At 46.0% G+C, this 23,414-nt stretch overlaps 1 protein-coding gene across 1 annotated transcript in view; it reads right to left on the bottom strand.

Annotated features, from left to right (window-relative positions):
- VWC2L (von Willebrand factor C domain containing 2 like) overlaps positions 1-22,806 on the bottom strand; it is a 78,476-nt gene extending 55,670 nt beyond the window's left edge. The window contains exon 1 of the mRNA XM_077830595.1: positions 22,396-22,806. Within this exon, the coding sequence (XP_077686721.1) occupies positions 22,396-22,806 (411 nt within the window). The remainder of the gene's footprint in view (positions 1-22,395) is intronic.
- Between the last annotated feature and the right edge of the window lie 608 nt (positions 22,807-23,414).

The following is a 23,414-nucleotide window of genomic DNA, read 5'->3' as shown; positions in this document are numbered from 1 at the left end:
CAAATCCAGGTTTTCTCACCCTCCACCCCCCCACACACAAACTCACTCTCCTGCTGGTAATAGCTCATCCAAAGTGACCACTCTCTTCACAATGTGCATGATAATCAAGGTGGGCCATTTCCTGCACAAATCCAGGTTCTCTCACCCCCTCACCCCCCTCCAAAAACCACACACACAAACTCACTCTCCTGCTGGTAATAGCTCATCCAAAGCAGGACAGTGGGGTGGGAGGAGGTATTGTTTCATATTCTCTGTGTATATATAAAGTCTGCTGCAGTTTCCACGGTATGCATCTGATGAAGTGAGCTGTAGCTCACGAAAGCTCATGCTCAAATAAATTGGTTAGTCTCTAAGGTGCCACAAGGACTCCTTTTCTTTTTGCGAATACAGACTAACACGGCTGTTACTCTGAAATCTCCCTACAATGTGCATGATAATCAAGGTGGGCCATTGTCCTGTAATAGTCCCCTAAGGGTTTGTTTACAGATTGCTAATCTGGATTCATTGTTTTGCTTCCTTGATTGTTTTTCCCACAGCTCCCTATTAAATTAGATCAAAACATTCATAGAGGGAAAGTCTTACAATCCAATATACAATAACTTCCCCTCACTGACCAGGTCACATACAGTGTTCAGAAAAAGAAAAGGAGTACTTGTGGCACCTTAGAGACTAACCAATTTATTTGAGCATAAGCAGCTGAAGGAAGCTTATGCTCAAATAAATTAGTTAGTCTCTAAGGTGCCACAAGTACTCTTTTTCTTTTTGCGAATACAGACTAACACGGCTGTTACTCTGGAAAGTGTTCAGAAAAGCATTACATCTCAGTATTCTCAGATTGTTTCATAGCAGTTCCTTGTCCACCACAAATACTTAGTAGTAAACAATTGTACAGCAGTGCAAACTTTACAAAAGATAGTTCACAAATATTTTCAAGGGGGCTGGTAGGAAGGTTGCATATCAGGTTATTTTTATCATCTAATTCAAGTTATAGTTGTCTTGTAGTTAAACCATCTACGGTTTGTTCCAGCTCTGTTGAAGGCAATGTGAGTCTTTCCACTGACACCAATGGATCTAAGGTCAGGCCCACGATGCATCTTACAGTGAAATACATGCATGCAAGTTCACAGAAAGGGCTGGATAAAAGGAGGAATCTGATTGGTTGATGAAAATTCCACATGGTTTGGAACAAATAGAGAAATGAACACAGCGGGGCCTATTTTGAAGACACACAATTCCCACTGAAGCCAAGATACAGCCACACCTTTCACAACTGCAGAGTAAATTCCACTGTTTTTAGGATAACAACTTTAGTCAGGACAAATTACCTGCCCTGCCCTTCTTTATCCATAAAGAGAATGCAGAAATATATGTATGTTTTAAGTCTAGATTGGAAAAAATAAACATATTCTCAATAATGTATCTGAATATTGACAGATATTGAGTTGCTATATTTTTTTATATATTTTTTGCTATGTGTATTTTGTAAGGGGTTTTTTTTGGGGGGGGGGTAAAGGTTGGTTGTCTTCTTCTGAAACATCAAAGATGGCCCTGGCTGGAGATGGGGCGCTGGATGGGGTGGGTCAGGGCTCTGAGGTGGCATGGAGCATTCCTTCTGTCATGTGCTTGGCCACAGGTGCTGGAACAATTTTTACAGTGGGGGTGCTGAGAGCCATTGAACTAAACTGTAAACCCAGTACACAATGCTTAAATAAATTTGCTCGTCTCTATGGTGCCACAAGTCCTCCGTTTCTGTTTGCGGATACAGACTAACACGGCTGCTACTCTGAAACCTGTATACAATGGAAGCCACTTCAATCCAGGTGCTGCGGCAGTACCCCTAGTTCCAGCCCCTATGTGCTTGGCTGGCTGGTTCTTGCTCACTTACTCAGGGTCTAACTGATCACCATATGTGGGATCGGGAAGGAGTTTTCCCCCATGTCAGATTGGCAGTGACCTTGGTTCTTTTTGCCTTCCTCTGCAGCATTGGGTGCAGTACACTTACCAGGATTCCTAGGTGCCGACTCCGTGGGCACCCACCGGCAGTCAACTCCCCTTCCTCCCCCCAGCGTCCCTGCTGATCGACTCCTTCCCTTCCCTCCCAGTGCCTTCTGCATGCCGTGGAACAGCTGTTCCGCAGCATGCAGGAGGCACTGGTAGGGAGGGGGAGGAATGGGGAAAGGGCATGCTTGGAGAAGGGGGTGGAGGCGAAGTGCGGGGTGGGGCGAGGCAGGGCGGGGGTGGGGGTTTGGAGGAAGGGGTGGAGTGGGGGTCGAGCATCCCCCCGGTAGAGAGGAAGTCGGCGCCTAAGCCAGGGTACATCTCCCTTAATCAATTCCCTGCCATTGCAGTGGCCCCAGGCACTCGTGCACCTCAGTGCCTCCTGTTCTCTGCCTTTGGCAAACAATAATTTAGTCTCCTGTGGGATGTCATGCTTGGGTCTCATTTCCATTGTTGGGTTTAGTGTGCGGGTGCTGGGTGGTGTTGGTGGTCTGTGATATACGGAAGGTGTAGTGAGGGGGTGTGGTGCCCCACCACCCCGCAGAGGGAAGAACCTCCCAAGACACCAAAGTGGGCAGAGCAAGTGGAACCTGTGCCCGCCCCCACAGAGGTCAAGGCGCAGGACAGGAAGTATAAAAGCCCAAACCCAGAGCTCACTCGGGCTGCAGCCGCCAGAGAGGCCAGATGCCTGTGACCTGGCTCCGGCTTGGAAAACCCTGACAATCCGCGGCTGACCCAAGGACTGGCCGGGCCGGCTAATGCCGACTGGTGCATGGAGGAGCTGCCAAGCCTACCCGTCGCCAGCTAGCCAGAGGAACCCATAGTGCTGGAACCCTCTGAGGATACCTCCCTGACCCAGGTACCCTACGAGGGGGAGTCCAGAAGTAGCCTGGGGGCAGCCGACCCTAGTCGGGCTGCAGCACAGCCAGAGGCCATGTCAGTGTGTTGCGGCCAGGATCCCCACTGACCCAGCAGCGGGTCTTTAGCCGCTGCTAGGGCCCTGGGCTGGGACGCAATGGAGTGGGAGGGCCTGCGTCCCCGCTGTCACCCAACTTGTGGGTGGCTGTCTTCCCCTCTCCCTGGTCGCTCAAAGCCAGGAGCCTGAGGTTTGCTGTTGAATGATTTGCTCAGTCCCTGCCAGAGGGCCTGAGCTTCTGACTGTTTGTTTGCTGGACCAACCCTGACCCAGGGCCCGGGCTTATATTGTATTGCTTGCGGAGCCCTGCCTGAAGGTCTGGGCCATAGACTGGGTATTCCCCAACCCAGCAGAGAGGGTGTAGCGAGGCGGTGTGGTGCCCCACCACCCCACAGAGGGACGAGCCCCAGCGAGGCCCCTTACAGGAGATCAAACTAGATGATCTGGTGGTCCCCTCTGGCAGAAAATTTATGACTCTATAACTCTATGAAATTCCTCTAACATATAGTTTGTGTGATTGTATCAGTTTCTACTGGAGCCTTTTCAGTTTCAATGCCATGGACTGCTTGGGAGAGAGTCAGATCTCAAAATGGATGCAAGCTGTAAATTCTGGACCCAGTTCCCAACGTTACCAAGGTTCGGGGGCACGTGGTTCTTAGGTTTGGACTCATTTTGACTTGGTTTCAAAAGACCTGCTCTCCATCAGGGATGCTGCTGCCACCCTTGCGGTTCCCATGAAGCAGAGGCAAGATGTGGCATGTCACCAAAGCTTTCATGGCTGCCAATAATTCCATTTCCCTGCTCTCTCATTGTCTGCGAGCCACTGGTACCAGCTCTCGTATAGATAATTGCCGTCAAACCTCCTCTGTGCAGAATCTACTGTTGGAATCATGCTTTATGCAGAGATAGCAGAAGGAAGTACAGAAAAAGGTAAGGTGACGTCTGTCAAATTGTGCACTGATACCTGGAGCGTAGATGTAAATGTTAATGATGCTAAGGACAATAGCAGTTCTGATGGAGATAATTTTTGTAGCTACAGTTTCAGGTGGTGAATTTATAGGGAGGAAGATGAATAAGATCTGAGCCACAACGGCTTCCACATTACAGCTAAGATAGTAGGTTATAAATGGGAAGAGATGAAAATAAAAAGAGACCATCGACACAGGATGGCATTCATCAGAGGTGACTGCAGGAGTTGAAACTGGAATAATTTTCATTGCTATTTAAATTGCCTCTGATCTCAGGCAGAATAGCAGGGGATTGCAAGAAAGCTGAAGGAGTGCCTTCTCCTAAGAAACTTAGCAGGTGTTAAACTATTGAGGACAGACAGATTAGCTTGACATCCACCCTAGACAAGATAGCAGGATCAATCAGAAAGGATGGAATAGTAGGTTATTTATTTATAATTAGAGGTGGCTTAATATTGCAAGATTCTGAGCAGCAACTTATTACAATACATAATTAGCCCCATTGACTTCAATAGGCAGAAGATATTCAGTGTGAATAAGGGTATTAGAATTATCCCATTCATTGCAAACATCCATTTGAATTCTGACTAACTTCAGTCTGGCCATGCTTGTGCCCTTTTTTATTTGTTATTCATAACCGAGGGTTTTTTTGTTCATCTTAATGTTTGGGGAATGGCTGTTCTTCATACAAACACGGCTATTTGCATGTGAGTATTCATTAGTCACTATTCATTACTTGTTGGTTTATTTTCATTTTAAAAGTTTCAAACATCCAATCAGAGCAGCTACAATATTGTGTGACTTACATGGCCATTCACACAACAGGAATCACAAAGGTTCACACCCTCCTCCATAGGCTGAACTGTGTTCAAATAAACTAGCTGGTGAATATTTACACACAGTAAATACCATCATAGAAAAGAGGACTGGTTCCCAAATGAGTCGTCAATAGATAATAGTGCTAAAATGGTTAGATAATTTATTTGCAATGAATAATTAAATAAATATTGACTGACCCTGAGTGCTGTTGTTAAGGAGAGACATAGAGCTTCTATGGCAGCTCCCAGCCACGCAAGGATTGCCCCTATGGAGGACACACCTTCCCTTCCCCTAACTATGCCCCTCCTATAAACAGTGGACTGCATCCCCACCACTGAGGATTCTCCATATGCTGCAAGAATTCCAGGCTAGCCGGTAAAGCTTGCTTAATGGCTGGGGGAGCAGCACACAGGGGTTGTACCATAAGAGCTAACCAGGTCCCATATTTGGTGTAACAGGAGGGTCATGTAATGATTGGCTTTGCTAGGTTTGCTGTATTTTCCATGTGTCGGTCCAGCTGACCAATTTCTAAGGCTATGTACACACTACAGCTTACGTTGGTGTAAGTCATGTTGCTCCAGGGTGTGAATAAGCCACCCCCCCGTGACGTAAGTTACACCCACCTAAGCTCCGGTGTAGACACTGCTGTCGGTGGGGGAGCTTCTCCTGCCACCGCAGCTGCCGCCGCTCCCGGGAGCTGGAGTAATTAAGTGGACGGGAGAACTCTCTCCCACCAGCTTAGAACATCTGCATGAGCAGCACTCCGGCGTTAACAGCTGCGCCATTGTAAGCTCTGTAGTGTAGCCATAGCCTAAGACTCCTGGAACTGGTTTTTGGTCTGGGTCGTCATCCTTCAATTAGCGGATAAAAGGGAACCAAATTTCGTGAGAGGATCCAACCTTGGCCTCTCCCAAAAGCCTGCATATCCAGAGTCCGTTATTTCATTGACGGAAGCTATTCAACATGACTCCGCACTTCTCTTCTAAGAGCAAAACTTTATGTAGACACACATGTCTACATCATTTTATTCCTGACAACAGCTGTACTTACAGAGCCCTATGGCTGGAGGGACTAGCGGTTTGTATTACTTGGGTTTGTAATTAGTATGCTTCTATTCCGATAGCTTTTTTCGTTTTGGACCCCCCCACCGCACGTGGAGTAAGTCTCCTTTCTAAAGGTTACCGCTGGGACTAACACAGGGATCAGGATATGGCTGGACCGTGTGAAGTACCGTCGATTTAGGACACCAAGAGAATGCATAATTTATCCCATGTATCTGCTTCCTGATCCACATTGCATTCTTCAACACCCTCTATTGTTGCATGTGGTCCTCCTGGTGAAGCATCCTTAGAGGGAGGCTTCTTTGGAAGTCTGGGTGAATCCAAAGCCTGTTTGGAATTTTGATTCTTGTTTCTTGTGTTTTCGCTGGGTCTGATTCTGCTGCTGTCATTGCGTTACCCTGATTAGGGACTAATCGTGCAATAAAACACTACTGACTATGGGTAAGAGCGGCAAGAGCAGGCCCTCAATGTTGCTAGGCTAAAGGGACTATATCAGGGACTTGACAGTAGCATAACACCAATATGCTGGTTGGTGGGGAGGGTCACAATTCCACCCTCAGCCCCCCCCTTATAAGGTAGCAATCTGCTGTCAAAAGCCCAGGAGACCTCAGGTCTGCACTTCCCCAGACTTACTACACTGGGGTCAGATCCTCAGCGAGTGTAAATCAATGTAACTGCATTGCAATCAGAGCCGCTGATTTACACCAGCTGAGGATCTGAATTTATGGCTGATTCCTATGCAGGGCCACAAAAGGGAGATAATCCTTGTTCCTTCAAGCTCCCTCCCACGAGCCCTTGCATGGGAACTGTCCAGAACGCAGCCCTTCAGCTGAGTTGAAGTAAGTGTTTGGAGTCAAGCATGTTGCAAGGCCTCCTGTCCCTGTATTTTCAGCACTTTGAAAATAACTCAGTGGGGGCGGAGATGGCAGTGGAAATTCTGTGGGCTCACTGTGGTGTGGGTGCAGTGCTTTGAGATTGTGCGGAGAACAGCATCTCCACTGGATCTTTCGCTCTTCTTCTAGGCTTAGCCCTGCTGCCTCTTGAGGAAGGCCAACCACACACACATTCCTTCCCCCCCCACCCCCCGATTCTCCTGCTGGTAATAGCTCACCTTTCCTGATTACTCTTGTTATGGTCTGTATGGTAACATCCTTTGTTTCATGTTCTCTGTGTATATACAATCTCCCCACTGTATTTTCCTCTGTATGCATCCGATGAAGTGAGCTGTAGCTCATGAAAGCTTATGCTCAAATAAATTTGTTAGTCTCTAAGGTGCCACAAGTCCTCCTTTTCTTTTTACACATTCCTGTGGTGTGAATGGCTCTCTGGGTCTTCTGGTTCACAGTGGCAAAACAAAACTCCACCTCTTGGTTTCGTTTTTTTCTTGGCACCTGCCAGAAGTTTGGTCCAGTCTTGTCAGTGACTGGTTTGTCCCTCTCCTCTGAAATTCTAGGGCCAGGAATTCTAGGAATTTGGACCTGAGATTCTTTTGTGCCATTCTGGCTGCACAAAGGGACCATGAAGCTCCCGGATCTGGGCAGCTGAAGATTCCAGTGTTGTGGGGGCAACACTGGTCCCTTTTGGCTTATATGGGTGGGAAAGGTGAACCCAGACAGCTGGTGTACTCCAGTGATCCCCCACGTGGTATAATGGCCCCTTGTGGACTGTTACCAGTGGGACGAATTTAGAGCAGCTCAGCCTAGGGCAGACAGAGTTTTGTCCATTCTTTCTCTGTGGCCCACACTGCCTTGTGTATTGGCTTTAAATAAGTTTGTTGTTGATGGGATTCATTTTTCCTGAATACCGTCCTCTTGTTCACTTACATTCAACTCAGGATTCCCCTGTGATTAAGAATCATGGGATACATTGGTGGCAATAGTTCATTCTGATCCTGGTCAGTGGTGCTGGCTTAGCTTGGCTGTTTCCTCCCCTTTATCTCCAAAGTAAAGGGATGTTGGCTGAGCCAGGCCTGAGGAGAGGCTGGGAGCTGCTGGCTTGCCTTCTCCTTGGTGCTGCTGACAGTGCACCAGCTTGGTGGGGGGATGAATCCGTGTTTACAGCTCTACACACACACACACCCCTTTCAGGGCCTGATCCCAAGCCCACCAAAGTGAACAGAAAGAGTGTTGCTGGAAAGAGCAAGAGAGAGCAAGAAAGGGATTAAAACTAGCCCCTGCTGCTGATGGCAGAGAGTGGGCTGGGAAGACTGACCTACTTACCCCCTCTCAATGTCCTGCTCCCTCAGCCCAGGGCACATGGTATGGCTGAACTGCCCCGATGCCACAACTGTGCTTGCCAGCCTGGCGAAAGGGGAGGAGGCAGATTGGATCCTCCATCTCTCGGGAAAGCCCACTCAGTCTTGCTGCTGCTATGTTACTGGTCGAGGGGGTGAGGGAGGGTGAATTGGGTTCTCCCGTCTGCTGAATCTCCATCAGTGGGGTAGATGCTGCTGTTTGGTTCACCAGTGCGTGGGTTGAGGTGTCCTTTCCTGCTGCTGTTCCTGGGAAGGTTGTTTTTCCTCTTCCTTCTATCAGTTTCACTCCCAAAGGTTCTTTCTTTGACTTAATGTTGGTTTTCTGTCAGATTGGTCGGTGAATTTTGAAGCAGAGGGAGTGGGGTGCATGAAAACTCCCTCAGGCAATCCCTGTCCCAGCTCAGCATCACGTGGTCTCCATAGGGGCAGCTCGGACTTAACACCAGATTTTAACCAGCATAACTTCATTGGGCTAACTGAAATCAACGCAGATGCGCCAGATTACACCAGCAGAGAATCTGGCTCCCAGGCTACAGTGGAATTCATTCCTATTTACACTGGTGAGAGTAAGAGAAGAAAACAGACCTAGGGTCTTTTAAATGGAAGCAAGTGTTCTTGGAATGACGTAGTGAGAAGGTCCCCACCAAGGTTCCAGGTTGAGATTTCTCCTATTTAACTTGCTAGTAAGCAGTTTGGATGAAGGACTAAGTAGCAGGAGATGCAGATGACATGAAGGCAGGAGAGGCTGATGACACTAAAAAGGATGGCAGTGTTGTACAAGAGTATTTAAACAGCGCAGGGCAATGGGTAAAAGACTGGCATGATGGAACTCAGTGTCAGACTATGTAAAATTGGGCACCCAGAAAGAACCACTGAGATGGCGAATATAAATTCTAAATGTTTCCTTAATCAAGAAAACACAGGAGGAAAAGGACCCAGGGCAAGAGTAATAACCAGAAATTCAGGGCACAGGACCAGATTATTACACCAGTGTAAATCCAGAATAACTCCATTGACGTCCTGATTTACAGCAGTGTAACTGAGATCAGAATTTGACACTCATTGTTAGTCACTGTCAAAAAAAAAGAACAAAACCAAAACCAAACAGAGTTTTAGGATGGATAAGTAGGGGATTTAATTCCAAACCACAGAAGACAATGGTCCCTCTGTACAGGGTATCTTTTAGGCCAAAATAATATGGGTCCAATCCTGCAAGGTGTTCAGTGCCCTCAGCTGTTACTGATTTCAAAGGAGCTGCAGGATCCATCCCTGTGTTGTAATAGGCAGGAACACTCAAGTTAGGGAAGCAATGGGTTAGCGGTTTGTGCTCAGGACTAGGACCAAGGAGCCCCGACACTGACTGACTCTGTGGCCTTGTGCAAGTCACTTAACCTCTATCTCTTAATGTCTCCTTTGTTAAAATGCTGGTTAATGCTGCCGATAAGACCGGGTAGGAGGTAGAGAGGATCAATTCGTTAGTGTTTGTACACTTTATATAAAATGCCAACGAATACATTTCGGAAAAGGTAGAGAGGAGGGTGGTGAGGCTCAATTTTATACTGGAATAAAATTCTCATAGGGAAAGTCTCCTTGATTTTAACATAGATTAGTTCAGGAATAGGTAACTACCTATGTTCCCTGTAAGATGCACGGCCACACAGCAGCCTATTAAGTGCTGTGCAGGCATTCAGGGAACCCGCCCGGCCACGACCTGCCAGGGAAGGGGTGCCCCTCCCCTGCCCAGACCTGCTGAGTCTGGGGGAAGGGGAGGGGGAGGGATGCCTATTCCACGGCCCCAACCCAGCCTGGACCTATCATGGCTGGGACCTACCATGGCCGGGGTGCCCTTCCCCCAGCCCCAACCCAGCTCTGGACTTGTCGCTGCAGAGAGAGGCACCTCTCCCCCCAACCCCGCCCAGGTGCTACTGCAGGGAGAGAGAGAGCTGGAGGGAAGGGGGAATCCTCTCTCCCCACCGTAGCCCCTGGGCAGCCTGCACCTCAAACCCCTCATCCGCCCGCCGGAGCCCTCACCCCCAACCCCAACCCTCTGCCCCAACCCTGAGCCTCTCATCCCTGGCCCACCCCAGAACCCGCACCCCCAGCTGGAGCCCTCATACCCTTGCACCCCATCCCTCCACCCCAGCCCTGAGTCCCCTCCCACACGCCAAATCCCTTGGCCCCACCCCCACCATATGCATTTTGTTATATGCACCAATAAGGAGGTGACGTGTGACACTTCACCTCCCTATTGGTGTACATAACAAAATTCATTCCGCACATGGGTGGGAAAAATTAGAGGGAACACTGGTAACTACTCCCTGTGCTCATTCAAATCCCTCCTGAAAACTCAGTCCAGCCAACTCACCTATGGACAGCGAGGGGAAGGGGCGGGGAAAAAACAATGCAGCCATGGAGGAGGAGGGCATATGCCTCCCCGCCCCCGCATAATTAGTGAGGTTTCCCCCTCTGTTAGTGATCCTCACTTTTTGGGTCATGGTGAATTTAGGATCGGGGCCCCATTGCAGTAGGTACTGTACCAACCCAGACTAAAAGTCAGCCCATATCCAAAGATTTTTACAATCTAAACAACATTCATCACCTTAGTAAGGCACCATCTCTCTGCTCTGCGAAGGGCTGTCAGGGAGGAAAGCTCCATGAGGATCCTCTAGCATAGTTTCTCTCCGATCATTCTGACTGTGAGGATGCAGAGGGCAGGCTGGAGTCTCCCCAGCCTCCCTGCAGACACCCAAGGTGAAGGGGGCACAGTGCCATGAAGGCAGGAGAGCCACATGAAGTTCTTGGGGGCAATCTGGCTCAGCGATAACAGTAATTAATAACAGGTTGGGAGGGGAGGGAGGCATCTAATTCCAACTGCTATTGTTTGAAATCCCATAGGGAGTCACATAAGGATGTCAGAGAAAGTCTTTTCTGCCCCCAGGGGATGATATTACCTCTGATCATGACTGGAAGGCAAGGAAAGGTCTTTTTCTCTGAAAGGATTTTGGAATTCTTTGCCTGTGTTTAAGAAATGGACTGGTATTTACCGAACATCCAGAGATAGCCCTGGATTAAATTACTGTTAGCAAGATTCCCCTGCTAAAATAGAGGACAGAGATCCTGGCTGTGTGGTTCTTGCCTTCATTATAATCCTACGCAGCTGTTTTGAGGCCCAATTCTCCTCTCAGTCGCATGGGTTTTACACTGGAGTAACTCCCTAGGCTCCAACAGAGTTATCCCTGACTTATGAAATCAGAATCACAGTTTAACATGGTCTCTATTTTAACCAACCATACTGAAAGCTGTCATTGAATGATTTATTCAATTTTTGGTTTAAAAACAATCACTAGGCTAATTATCTACTCGGGCATTACTTTTTAATTAATGTAATTCTGTGTAAAGCACTTGCAGCTATCAACACTCCATCAACCCACACGCCTACGCTTTTCAGAGCACTCTATTACAGTACCGAAAACCTTCCATGAATTCTTGCGCTACTTTTTCATCTCCTTCCATAGGAGCTGTGCTCACAGGCTAATGGCAGGATCGGTCCCGATAACATACAGTATGTAAAGCTGTATATTTACAACTCTCTTCATGAATCATGAGATTTCAGCCATATGGTCAAAGGAACTGAAATGTTTTGAAAAGACTCATGAAAAAAATGATTAAAAATAAAGAGCCAGATCTAGGCACAGAAGGGGAACCCCCGCTCCTGGAGAGGGGATTAGCTCTTTGTGCCATGGACTCCCCCACCTCTAGGCCTTCATGGAAGGCACTTAGTGAGGGAGAGGGTTGGGGTTGGGGGTGAGGGCTCCGGCGGGGGGTGCGGCCTCTGGGGTGGGGCTGAGGGGACACATGGACGATACCCCATATGATCCTGCCCTTAATTAGGAATGATAATACAGCCTATGGCTAGGTTAGCTTTTCCATGTAGCCTTCCCTCTGGAGTGCCTGGGAACAGCTGCATGCTAGGTGTTCTTCCCTGGATCTATCCCTAGCAGCGTGGTTCCTGTGGAGATGAGGGTGTTGCTAGGGCCAGAGCCAGTGCAGGCGTAACGCCGACAGACCCTGGTCATCAGCGGGCGGGATCGAACCGGGGACTTCTAGAGGTTAGTGCATGAGCCTCTACCGCATGAGCTAAAAGCCAACTGGCTGTTAGTTAAGGCTGTAGAGCAGACTCATTTTATCTCTCTAAGTCAGAGGTGGGCAAACTATGGCCCACGGGACCATCCTGCTCGGCCCCTGAGCTCCCGGCCCCTCCCCTGCTGTCCCCCCTCCCCCGCAGCGCTCTGGCCCACTGCTCCTGTCGGGCAGCATGGTAACATGGCTGGCTCCGGCATGGTAAGGGGGCAGGGAGCGGGGGGGTTGGATAAGGGGCAGGGGGTCCCCGGGGCAGTCAGGGGACAGGGAGCATGGGGCGGTTGGATGGGGCAGAGGTTCGGGTGGGGGGGGGCTGTCAGGGGACGGGGCGCAGGGGGAGTTGGATGGGGTAGGGTCCCTGGGGGCAGTTAGGGGCAGGGTTGTGGATATGGGTCATGTCAGTCAGGGGATAGGGAGCGAGGGAGGGCATTGGATAGGGGGTGGGATCCTGGGGGGTGGTTAGGGGTGGGGGGCCTTGGGAGGGGGCTGTCAGGGGTCAAGGAGCAGGGGGGTTGGATGGGTCAGGGGTTCTGAGGGGGGCGGGAAGTGGGAGGGGATGGATAGGGGGCGGGGGCCAGGCTGTTTGGGGAGGCATAGCCTTCCCTACCCAGCCCTCCATACAGTTGCGCAACACCGATGTGGCCCTCGGGCCAAAAAGTTTGCCCACCCCTGCTCTAAGTGGTCTCGGTGCCACCAGATGGGACAGAACACCACACCCAGAAGGTGTGTGGGTTACATAGTGGCACAAGTCTTCTCTGAGCAGATACCTTGTCTTCCAGCAGGTTTGGAAGGAGACCCAGTGGCTTATTTAATGGAGCAGATGTCTCGAGTTGGGCACCCACAGGTCGAGGCATACAAAATGAATGAACACTTCTGAAAATGCAGCTTTTAGTGATACTAGTGATGGCCACATGTTCATTCCTGGGTCTTATTTAGTGGGGAAAAACCCAAACACATGGGCATAAGGTTACAGACCAAATCCTCCTCTGTTCTGCCGCAAGGAGGAAGGATGGGCTTTTGGTTAAGGCACTGGACTGGGACTCAGGGGATATGGGTTTGATTCCTAGTGCTGCCACAGACCGTCTCTGTGACCTTGGGCAAGTCAGCTGGGGAGATTTACACAGACCAGGTAGGCCCAACTCCCATTTAAAACCCATGGGACTTGGCCACCTAACTCCCATCTACACCTTTAAAAACTTCCCCCCATGGGTATCTGCACCTCAGCTCCCCATCTGTCAATAGGGATGATAATGTTTCCTTTTTCAGTCATATCTATTTATATGTTGAGCTCTTTGGGGCAGGAGCTGTCTTTTACTATGTGTATATGCAGTGCCTGGCACAATGGGGGCCTGAACTCAGCAGGGGCCTCTAGATGCTACTGTAATACAAATAAATAACAACAACATGAAGTGACTGGAATTATTCCAGATTTACACCCATCTAAGTGAGAGCAGCATACGCCCCATTTACTATTAGACTTGGTAACAGAAACATCAAATTATATTACAAGACTGTACTCACGTATAATGTAATAGACATTATTATAGACACACCGTCAGTACCTAAAAACACAGCACACTTTTAAAGTAGGTATTGTTATAGTTCAGAATATGTCACGCCATTTTACTTTATTATGTATTTTTTGTATAAACTATGACAGAAATATAGTAAGTCAGTAATTTCAGATACCTTTGCACAGACACTGTCACTGTAATTTTGCCAGGAGGGAGACAATAAATCATACCTTTCCATTTGTCTGACATTCTGTTTCCTCTATCTGATTTCAGTGGCTGTGTGCTATCTTGCAAGCTAGCATTGTTCATTTTATTAAAGGATAGGCACGTTATTGAAATGTCTTTTGTACTATGATTTTCTAGCAGCACGTGAAATTGCTGAACATATAAGAAAAAGGTCTCATTTGTTCAAGCTGTAAGGCAAAATCACTGCTGAATGCATCTAAGAAGGAAAAAAATTATTAAGATTGAGGCCCTGTGCTGACCTTGTTAGTAATCAGTTTCTTGTAATTTACAAACAGGTATCTGAAAATTACTAGTGACTTGAATCACTGGTCAGCACACTGCCAAAAGGTTTTAATAACCTTTGCTCTTGCTATTATTAGCCTCCTTTGATCTGAGTGCTTGCCAAGGTTCAACATGAAACTGACACTGAATGTTCACGCTATGAAAGGAGGAGGCAAACTCTGTATGGAAAATTCGTTACCAGACTAATGAAGCTTCTCGGATTTAAGATGTCATATTTCTGTTCTCTTGTGCCACTTTAAAATATAGAATGCTCGTCAAAGCGGCAACTGGACTATTAGATTTACTTGGGAAAGGCGGAGTTTGAGGAGGAATGATCATCGCTTTTCAAATTAAACATGCCGCGAATATTTTCCTCTCTCATCCACACTGCACATCTCTATCACATAGCCTGCACGTGAAATGAGTGCAGAATTCCCTTTGAAATCAATGGGAATTTTGTGCAGTGAAGGAGCTTGGAATGTGCAATAGAAATCCCCACGGCAGTTAATAGATCTGAGAAGTCTGACCTAAGAATTTTAAATATAATGCAGACATTGATTAAACAAACTATAGTTCGAGTGACAGACAGTTTGTATATCAGTTTTGGGATTCATCTTGGTATAACAATATCATACAATTGGTAACAGTCTGCTAAGGTTCCAAAATGTGCATTTAATTAACATTTAATAAGGCTGTACTTATTGTAGTTGCTAATGGTTAGAGAAGGGATCTTGGTGTCACTACATCTGAATTCTGTTTTTGGCAGTCACTGTAGGAATAAAATCACTTAACTCTCTGCGCCTCATCTTACCCCAAGATAAAATGAACATTATTAATTATTATTAGTATTACCATCATCATCAGAGTGCACAGAACATAATTATAGACCAGGACCCTATGGTGTTAGGCACTGTACAAACACAGAACAAAAAGACATTAATACTTGTCAAGTCCCCAGGGGTGTCATGAGGATACCTGAATAACGTATGCTGTGCGTTGATAAAAGGTACTACCTAGCTTCCAAAATATTATGAGTACATTTGCATTAACAAAACATTTTTAAAAAGAAGTAACAATGGAACAGACGTTAGTATTCCCAAGTAAATGTTCCCCAAATAAATTAATAATTAATGTTTTACAAAGCCATACTTAATACAGTTATTACTACTTAGTATTTGGATTAACACCCAAAAGGTCCCAATCAGGATTGCAACTCCACTGGACAAGGGACTGCACCAGAAGACATGAATTCTGGCCTGCTGTGTTAAACCCAAGCCAACAGAGCACAGCGGTATATCCATGCATAGTCAACTAGAGGATCAGGGCCAAATTTCAGACATGATACAAGTGAATTTAAGAAGAGATGGGGGAAGTTGAGGTGGGAGGATGAGGCTGACAGTAAAACAGCATGTGTGAAATTCTGGTTCCATTAACATTAGTGGGAATTTGGCCATTAATTTCAGTGATGCCAGGATTCCACATCCTGTGTTAATTCAGTCATGTGCATATCCTGATGGTATGGAAGATCCCACAGTGGTAATGGATTATTTTCACTCTCTTTTTTTCACCCCTTGGTCATGCTTAGTCTAGATAATACTTAGTCCTGCTTTGAGTGCAAGGGACTGGACTAGATGACCTCTCGAGGTCCCTTCCAGTGCTACAATCCTATGATTCTAGGCCCAGTACAAATTATGAATGTTTACTGGCTACTTAGGGATTCTTTTGGGGGATGGGTGTGAGACAATGAGACGAAAGGAAGTGGTGAGGGATATGAGAGTGGGTATCAGAAGAAGGATAGATAAGGATCTGGAGGATGAGCGGAGGTGGTATGGCAAGGCAGGGAAAGGGTATCAGTAAGAACATGTTAAACAAAGCAGGTAGATGTAAGAGTCAGTCAGTAGCTGGTAGAGCCTGAGATCCTGTGGTTGGTGGAGATTGGCTGAGTTGGAACATGAGACTGGGGTAGCTCACCCTGCAGTACACAAGGAGTGTCTGTACTGAGGAGTGGGGAGAGCTGCCCCAAACTCCTGGAGTTCTGGTCCATATGAGTCTGGAGAAGCAAGGCACTGTGCTGGGTAGGCAGGCTTGCCAACCCTCTGAGCAGCTCCTAGGTTCAGAGCATTGGTAGTGAGCTGGTGTCGTAGGAGACATGAATACAAGGTGGGAAGGCCCTGCCATTGGAGCTGTGTGAGTAATATCTGTGTGGGAAGGAGGGGGATCACATAGCAGGACAATAGGTCTCTGGGCCCCAGTGTCCCTGGAGCAGATCCTCCATTGATATGGAAGTGGAAGGAAGGAAGCAAGACCTACTCACTTCTCTTCCTCATGGTTGCCTTGCCTTAGTACTAACTGATTATTGCACCATATTGGCTGACAGTATAGAGTGGATGGATCATTTATCCCCCAGCAATGAATGCTCCTAAACAGTATTTTTACGTGTTGATATATACACATAGAGAGGAGCACTCTGATGATCAGTCTGTGTCTTCCTATCCTGAGTGGTGAAAGAATCATGGGATGCACAGAAGCTGTTATGGACACACAATGGATTCATCAAAGTAAAAACTTAATAATTTCAAGGATGCTCCTACCTATGGCTATAAATGTATCATAGTCATGCTATAAAAAAGTATTTTAAATAGGGGGGGAGTTATGACTCCTTTTATTCCGTAAATTATGTATTAGAATAAAAAATCACCAAGCACACAGAAAAGCTGCAGTCTGATCTTCTCATGACTCCTTCATATTTGCCTAATTAACACTAAGAGTCATCTGACACATTGTCTCATTAAATCTACAAAAGTGTGTATGTGGAAATGCTAATTGAAAACACTAAGTGCATTTATGACAACCTGAGGCTGTTTCCATGTTGTCGTTGGGTTCCCCCCTGCACCCCATCCAGTGAGAAACGGGAGAGCTCCTGATCTGTTAGAAGAGTTTTCTAGGTTGGCACTGAATGGCACGGGTCTTGGATATTTGTAATTGAAACTGAAGCCACGGCTGATGTGTGGGGAAGAAAGAAGGTTATCTGACCACTTGGGTGAGGGGGAACAGAAGGCCACCACATGACCTCACAATAGGGTGAACCCTATATTATGTCATCACATGAAGAACGTCTCCACCCTTTGCTACTGCCACCTTCTGACTGCGTGGATGGAGGGAGAGAAAGGAAAGACCAACCTCCACTGGTCATTCTGACATTTGACCTTGGGAGCAGGGGAAAGAGTGGAAGAAGGCTCTAGAGGCAGCAGCTGTCAGGAAGTGGCTAACGAGATGGGAAGAGAATGAAAAATGAGGGAAGGAGAAAGGTAGAAGGCATAGAGCTCCGCCCTCTTCTCTGAACCCCACTGGAGGTGGTGGGAATTCTGCCTTTTGGGACTAATGCAGAAGTCCAAGGAAGGTCATGTTGGGAACTCAGACTGGGAGAGGAGGGTTTGTTCCTGCAGTAGTGAGGTAAGCTGAGTTAAGACTGGCTCCTCCCAAAAGCCCTGACCTGGTCCTGCCTCCCTTTTCCCCTGCACATTGCTCCCCAAAAGCCATCTCAAAACCCTGGATACTGGTCAGTTTTGTGGCTATTAAGGCCCAGATTTTCAAGGTATTTTGGCATTGCTGTATTCAGTGTTGTAATGCCTCATTGATTTAGGAGCCGAAATCCCATTGACAGTTGAAATAGACATCTTTGTGCCTAAATCACTTTTGAAAAGCAGATTCAGGCTCCTAAACCAGTCAGGTATTACGATGCTGAGTGCAGCAACACCTAAATACTTTTACAACTCTGCGCCTAAGTGCCTAGCAAGGCGATCCTGGGTACTGCCATCATCTTCAGAGCACTTACTGCATCCCTACCCACTCCCTCCAGATGGGATCCCCAACCCTGGGCTGAAGTTCCATGAAGATCTTGTAAGGTTCACATCAGGGTCACGAGGTCTTCATGGTTTTCTTAAAGGTTATTTGGCCTTTCTATAACATTGCGACCCTAGGCACCCTGTAGTCACACTCTACACACTACTGCAATGCTGTCAGTGCAAAATATGCCTTGTGAGGTACCATATGAAAGATAATAACATGCTGATTATTAATATCACTGTAAAATGCATGTGTTAACTTTATATGTGAAGCAATGAATTTTCTCTATATGATGTTTAAGACAAGATAGCCTAGCTCAGATAAAGATGACAAACAGGTCTGTCCTAGACAAAGCAATATGGGCTTACCTCAGTTTACATGTTAGTAGTAAACACAGCTATAGAGTTAAACCAGCAGGGGTTCTCCTGTTCCTGAACTTGAGAGACAGAGAATTAACATGGTTACTGCACTGGACACAGGAGACTGAGTTTTCCAGAATGCCTTCCTGACTTGTGAAACAAAGACATCCCTTTGGGAAATACAAGGAACACAGGGAGACTCTATCTTTATTCTTCACTTTAAGCGACAAAAAAAACAAGTGTTTTGATCTTTGAGATGGATCCTGGACAGGTCAGCCAGGAAAAGTCTGGAAAGGAGACTGTGGATGAGAGGCACCATCTTGAATGAAGACTGTATCTTGCTAGACTAAGTTTGAGACTTTTAGATGAGTGTTTTTGCTTTTAATTGCTTGTAACCATCTCTACCTTTATCTCTCTTACTTGGTATCCTCTAATCCTTGCTCCTTTCTCAATAAACTTGTTTCACTTTTACTCTGGAAGGGAAGGGAGTATTTACCCCAGTTAAATTAATAAACTATGATGCACTGACTCTTTAAAAGAGCAGTGAACTTAATATCTTCTGTGAATGCACAGTGGCATTGCAGAGAAACATCTCGGAGGAGCTCCAGGGCTGGAGTTCATTGGTTGTTTTCTGCTAGGTGAGGTTTGGGCTGGGAGAGCCTTGAGGGGTTTGCTCGTGAGAAAGACAGACTGATGTGGCAGGGAGCTGACACCAAGTCTAATCATCAGCAAAACTCTCTCTTGCTGAGGCTGAGAGTTAACACAGTGGCCCACAGCTTTTTTTCTCCCCAGCAGTGTGTAACAAACACATAAGGAGCTTTATAAAGTATACAAACTATTTTTGAAGCTAGATTTGCATCTGAATTTCAGCTCAGCCTTTCTTTTAGGCATGCAAATATCAACATTTGGACAGCTAGTGAGTAGCTGGTACAAATGAGGTGGCTGGCTGTCCACATGCTCATATTTGTGCATAGTTTATTATGGGTGCACAAAAATTATAGGCACTAATTGTGTCCTCAACATGGAAGTCAGATTTTGGAAAATGTGAGTCTTAGTAACAAAGCAATTCGCACCAGGTACCTCTCTTTTACCCCCAAAACTAGTCAAATGCCTCTGTACTCACTTAGAGCAACAGATTGAGAAAAAATTGGATTTCCCATATCTATGGAATTGTACTGCACTGTAAACAGAGTTTAACTCCATAGAAATACCTTGAGGAATAACAGGACTTTGCTATTTCAGTATAGTTGGAGTTTCACCATAAGCAAGCTTCTTGTAAGGGCCACTCTATCTCCACAGTATATCCCCTCTCACTTTCTCAGGAGCAGAGATGAGTGAATAATTGACTTTTCAGTTCGGTGGCTGACTTTGTGAAGTTTCAGTGCCCCTAAAAGTGCACTTTTTTGTGAATTTGCTATTTGCAGGAAAAAAATCACTCCGCTCTACACAGGAACCCAGCTATGAGCAAGAGGAGGCTTGACTGTGATCTAAATTGAATCAGGAGCGTCTCCACTGAAGTCCTGCATTGAGGATTGTTTGATGCGGGGCATTCCACTATCGGATAGGCTTTTCCTTAGTTGTTGGGTGGTCATGATGATCTTGGAACTCCTCTGTCTACTGATCAGTCTCCAGCTAAAAATTTAGCATGAAGTTCAGGTGGGGGTTAAGTTTCAGCACAATAAACAGAGAATCAAATATATCTTATTAATTTTAACTGAAGTTTTGCGCCTCAATCTCAGTGCATAACATTGAAAACATACACCTAGTGTTATCAGTGGTAAAGTACTCATTCATTGTTTCTCTGAGTATAAAGGTAAAATGTGACCATTAGTTCTGTGACAACTTATTTTTTCTTGCACAGGGTTTGTGACATAAAGATCCACTTGGCATCCCTTATGCTCTAGGATCTCTCCTGAAAAGGTTTTACATTAATTTAGCATGTGTACTCGACCCTGACCCAGGAATTACACTAGGCCACTTATTTTTGAAGGCGTCACCCAAAGATGGTAACGTACCATCTTCAAGGGTCAGAGATGATGCCTGTGATAGTAAGTTGGACTAATTTTTCTTAGGCTACCAACATTCCAATATGTTTTTACAGGTCACACCATCAGCAGCCTCATGTCGTATTCTTTTGCAAAGCAAAGATACACTGTTCATGAGTCTTTCAAGGATATGTGTTGTGACAGGGTCAGGCCAGATGGCTACAGGAAAATGACAGAAGGCAGATATATTAGCTCCAGGTTAAGTAGGTCCCTTTTCCCTGGGTAAGGTAACAGGGAAGGTTCCGGAACAATCAGGAACTTTCTGGAAACAATTAAGGCAGACAGGCTGATTAGAACACCTGCAGCCAATCAAGAAACTGCCAGAATCAATTAAGGCAGGCTAATCAGGGCACCTTGGTTTAAAAAGGAGCTCACTTCAGTTTGTGGTGCGCGTGTGAGGAGCTGGGAGCAAGAGGCCGTAGGAGCTGAGAGTGAGAATGCATACTGCTGGAGGACTGAGGAGTACAAGCATTATCAGACACCAGGAGGAAGGTCCTATGGTGAGGATACAGAAGGTGTTGGGAGGAGGCCATGGGGAAGTAGCCAAGGGAGTTGTAGCTGTTGCACAGCTGTTCCCGGAGGCACTCTAGACAGCTGCATTCCACAGGGCCCTGGGCTGGAACTCGTAGTAGAGGGTGGACCCGGGTTTCCCCAAACCTCCCAACTCCTGATCAGACACAGGAGGAATTGGCCTGGACTGTGGGTTCACGAAAATGGCCAAACTGAGGGCTGCCATGAATCTCCGAGGTGACCAAATCCGCCAATAAGTGCAAGACCCACCAAGGTAGAGGAGGAACTTTGTCACAGTGTCTAATGCACTATGGCACCTTATGAAGCTATTAGGCTGCTTCTAGGGGCTGGACTTCACAACGGGGAGATCAACGCTGCTGCAATCAATGCAGCAGGGATCAATTTAACAGGTCTAGTGAAGACCCATTAAATTGACGGCAGAGCACTCCCTGGTTGCCCAGCTCTCCAAGAACAGTAAGAGAAGTTGACCGGAGAACATAGCTGGAGTAGCATAACTTAGGTTGACTTACCCGATTGTGAAGAAAAGCCCTATTCTGACTAATGCTAGTTATGGGTAGATGGGAAATCCCCCATGAAAGAAAAACTAAACAATATACTGTTTACTACAGGTAACAACAGCAAGAGAAGATACTATCTGGAAATAAAGAAGTTCTATCTTGTGTTACTGAAATGCTGGAAAATACGAAGACTGAGGTGAAAGTATTTTCACTGCCAGAGAAGAAAAGAAACTGGCAAGTATATAGAGGGATAAGGCTTATATCCATGAAGAGTCAAAGGTTGCGCTTCAAAGCAAGTCTTCATTATTCAGCTATGAATCTGGAGGCCACATGTTCTAGGACTATAAATTCATGTGTTGGATATAGATGCTACTTGCAACAGCAGTATGGCATTTTCCTTAGCTTAATGGAAAACCTGTAATCTAACTTACTAAAATCACAAATATATGTTGCGTTAATGGTAAAGATTTTTTGAAAGTATGTTTTGGTCTTACATTTAAGGGTTCTTTCAAAAGTATCACTGAGTACTTTCAACCCAATTCTCCCAATAGGAACTTGACAGTTATGATCAATTACTGAGCCATATACTTCCCATTATTTTAAAGTCACCTGCATGGAAATTTAGCTACTAGTGAACTTGATTATCATTATTTAACCAGACACAGCAAGTCCAAATGCTAACGACAGTTACATACTTTGATGTTCTTGTAAATATTAATTCTCTGAGCACTAAACCGGCATTTTTTGTTGTACAAATTTGGGGTGGGATTTTTGAAAAGAGCTCAGCATTGGCTTAACTCTGCTCCCATTGGAATCAATGGGAGTTTTACCATTAACTTCAGTGGGAGCAGAGATAGGCCAATACCGAGTGCCTTTGAAAGTCCGACCACTAAAGTTCATATAACATGCTAGTATTAATAAATACTAAGATGGCTCATACCTTAAATTCCTCCAAGATTTTGTAATTTTTCCCATGATATTCACAAAAGTTTTTCACTTCTTTGCACTCTGGGCAGCATCCATTGTGTTCCACTTTAGTACACTTTGGGTGGATTTTAGGGCATTCTGGTTGATCACAAATAGGTCCATCCTCAGTACAGACACAAGGACAGTTGGAATGCCCTGGGAAAAAACGTTCTCCCAGTTTGTATACAAAGCCACTGTCATCCACACAGCCTTTCCCTCGATAGTCATCAAAGATCAGATTGTCATTACTTGAGGTCTGGTCGCCTTCATCAGCAGGATAGTCTTCATGATTGATGGCAGCTGGAGTGACCAACCCAAGTATTAGCAACAGAAGTATGCAGGCTTCATGAATAGGACAAGCCATCCCCCTCCTCAACTTTTGCATACGGTCCCAGTCTCAGATAGAAACAGCTGCTTCCATAGGGACACCAGAGGGGTGGTCTGAAAACAAATATTTAAAAGGAGAATAACTTGAAATATTAACAAAAGCAGATGTATGAAGACCATGCTTTCAACCTGTATCTGGAGATACAGTGCTTTCAAAACATACGGATGTTAAACATTGTTTCATTTGAAACAAGTCTCTTATCCTCAATTATTCCGAAGGAGAACAAAGCATACTAAATACGTACATTAAAGCAATCAATTGCATATATATAGAGAGAGAGATATAGACACATACACGTGTGTGCACACACGGGCCCATATGACATCTCCACTCAAATGCTGACTTACACTGGTGACTAATGTTTGCTTTTACCTAGTTGTACAATTGGGTCATCTGACACACAAAGAAGTGGAATGATTGCCTGCAATCGCACAGTGAGTGGGTAATTCACTGGGACTGAACGCAGGATCAGAACTGCTCCTTTCCTTTTGCTGTAACCACTACCTCTTCCCTGCTACAATACACAGCTCAGTTTCTTAAAATCAAGAGAATAAACAATCAGGAGAAGGCTTAGCAGAAAAAAAGAAAAAAGGTAAAACAATAAT

This window comes from Eretmochelys imbricata, chromosome 11 (genome assembly GCF_965152235.1).
Source record: "Eretmochelys imbricata isolate rEreImb1 chromosome 11, rEreImb1.hap1, whole genome shotgun sequence".
NCBI classification, from domain to species: domain Eukaryota; kingdom Metazoa; phylum Chordata; order Testudines; family Cheloniidae; genus Eretmochelys; species Eretmochelys imbricata.
Note: the sequence above shows the minus strand (reverse complement) of the source record. Positions and strands in the feature narration are given on the sequence as shown.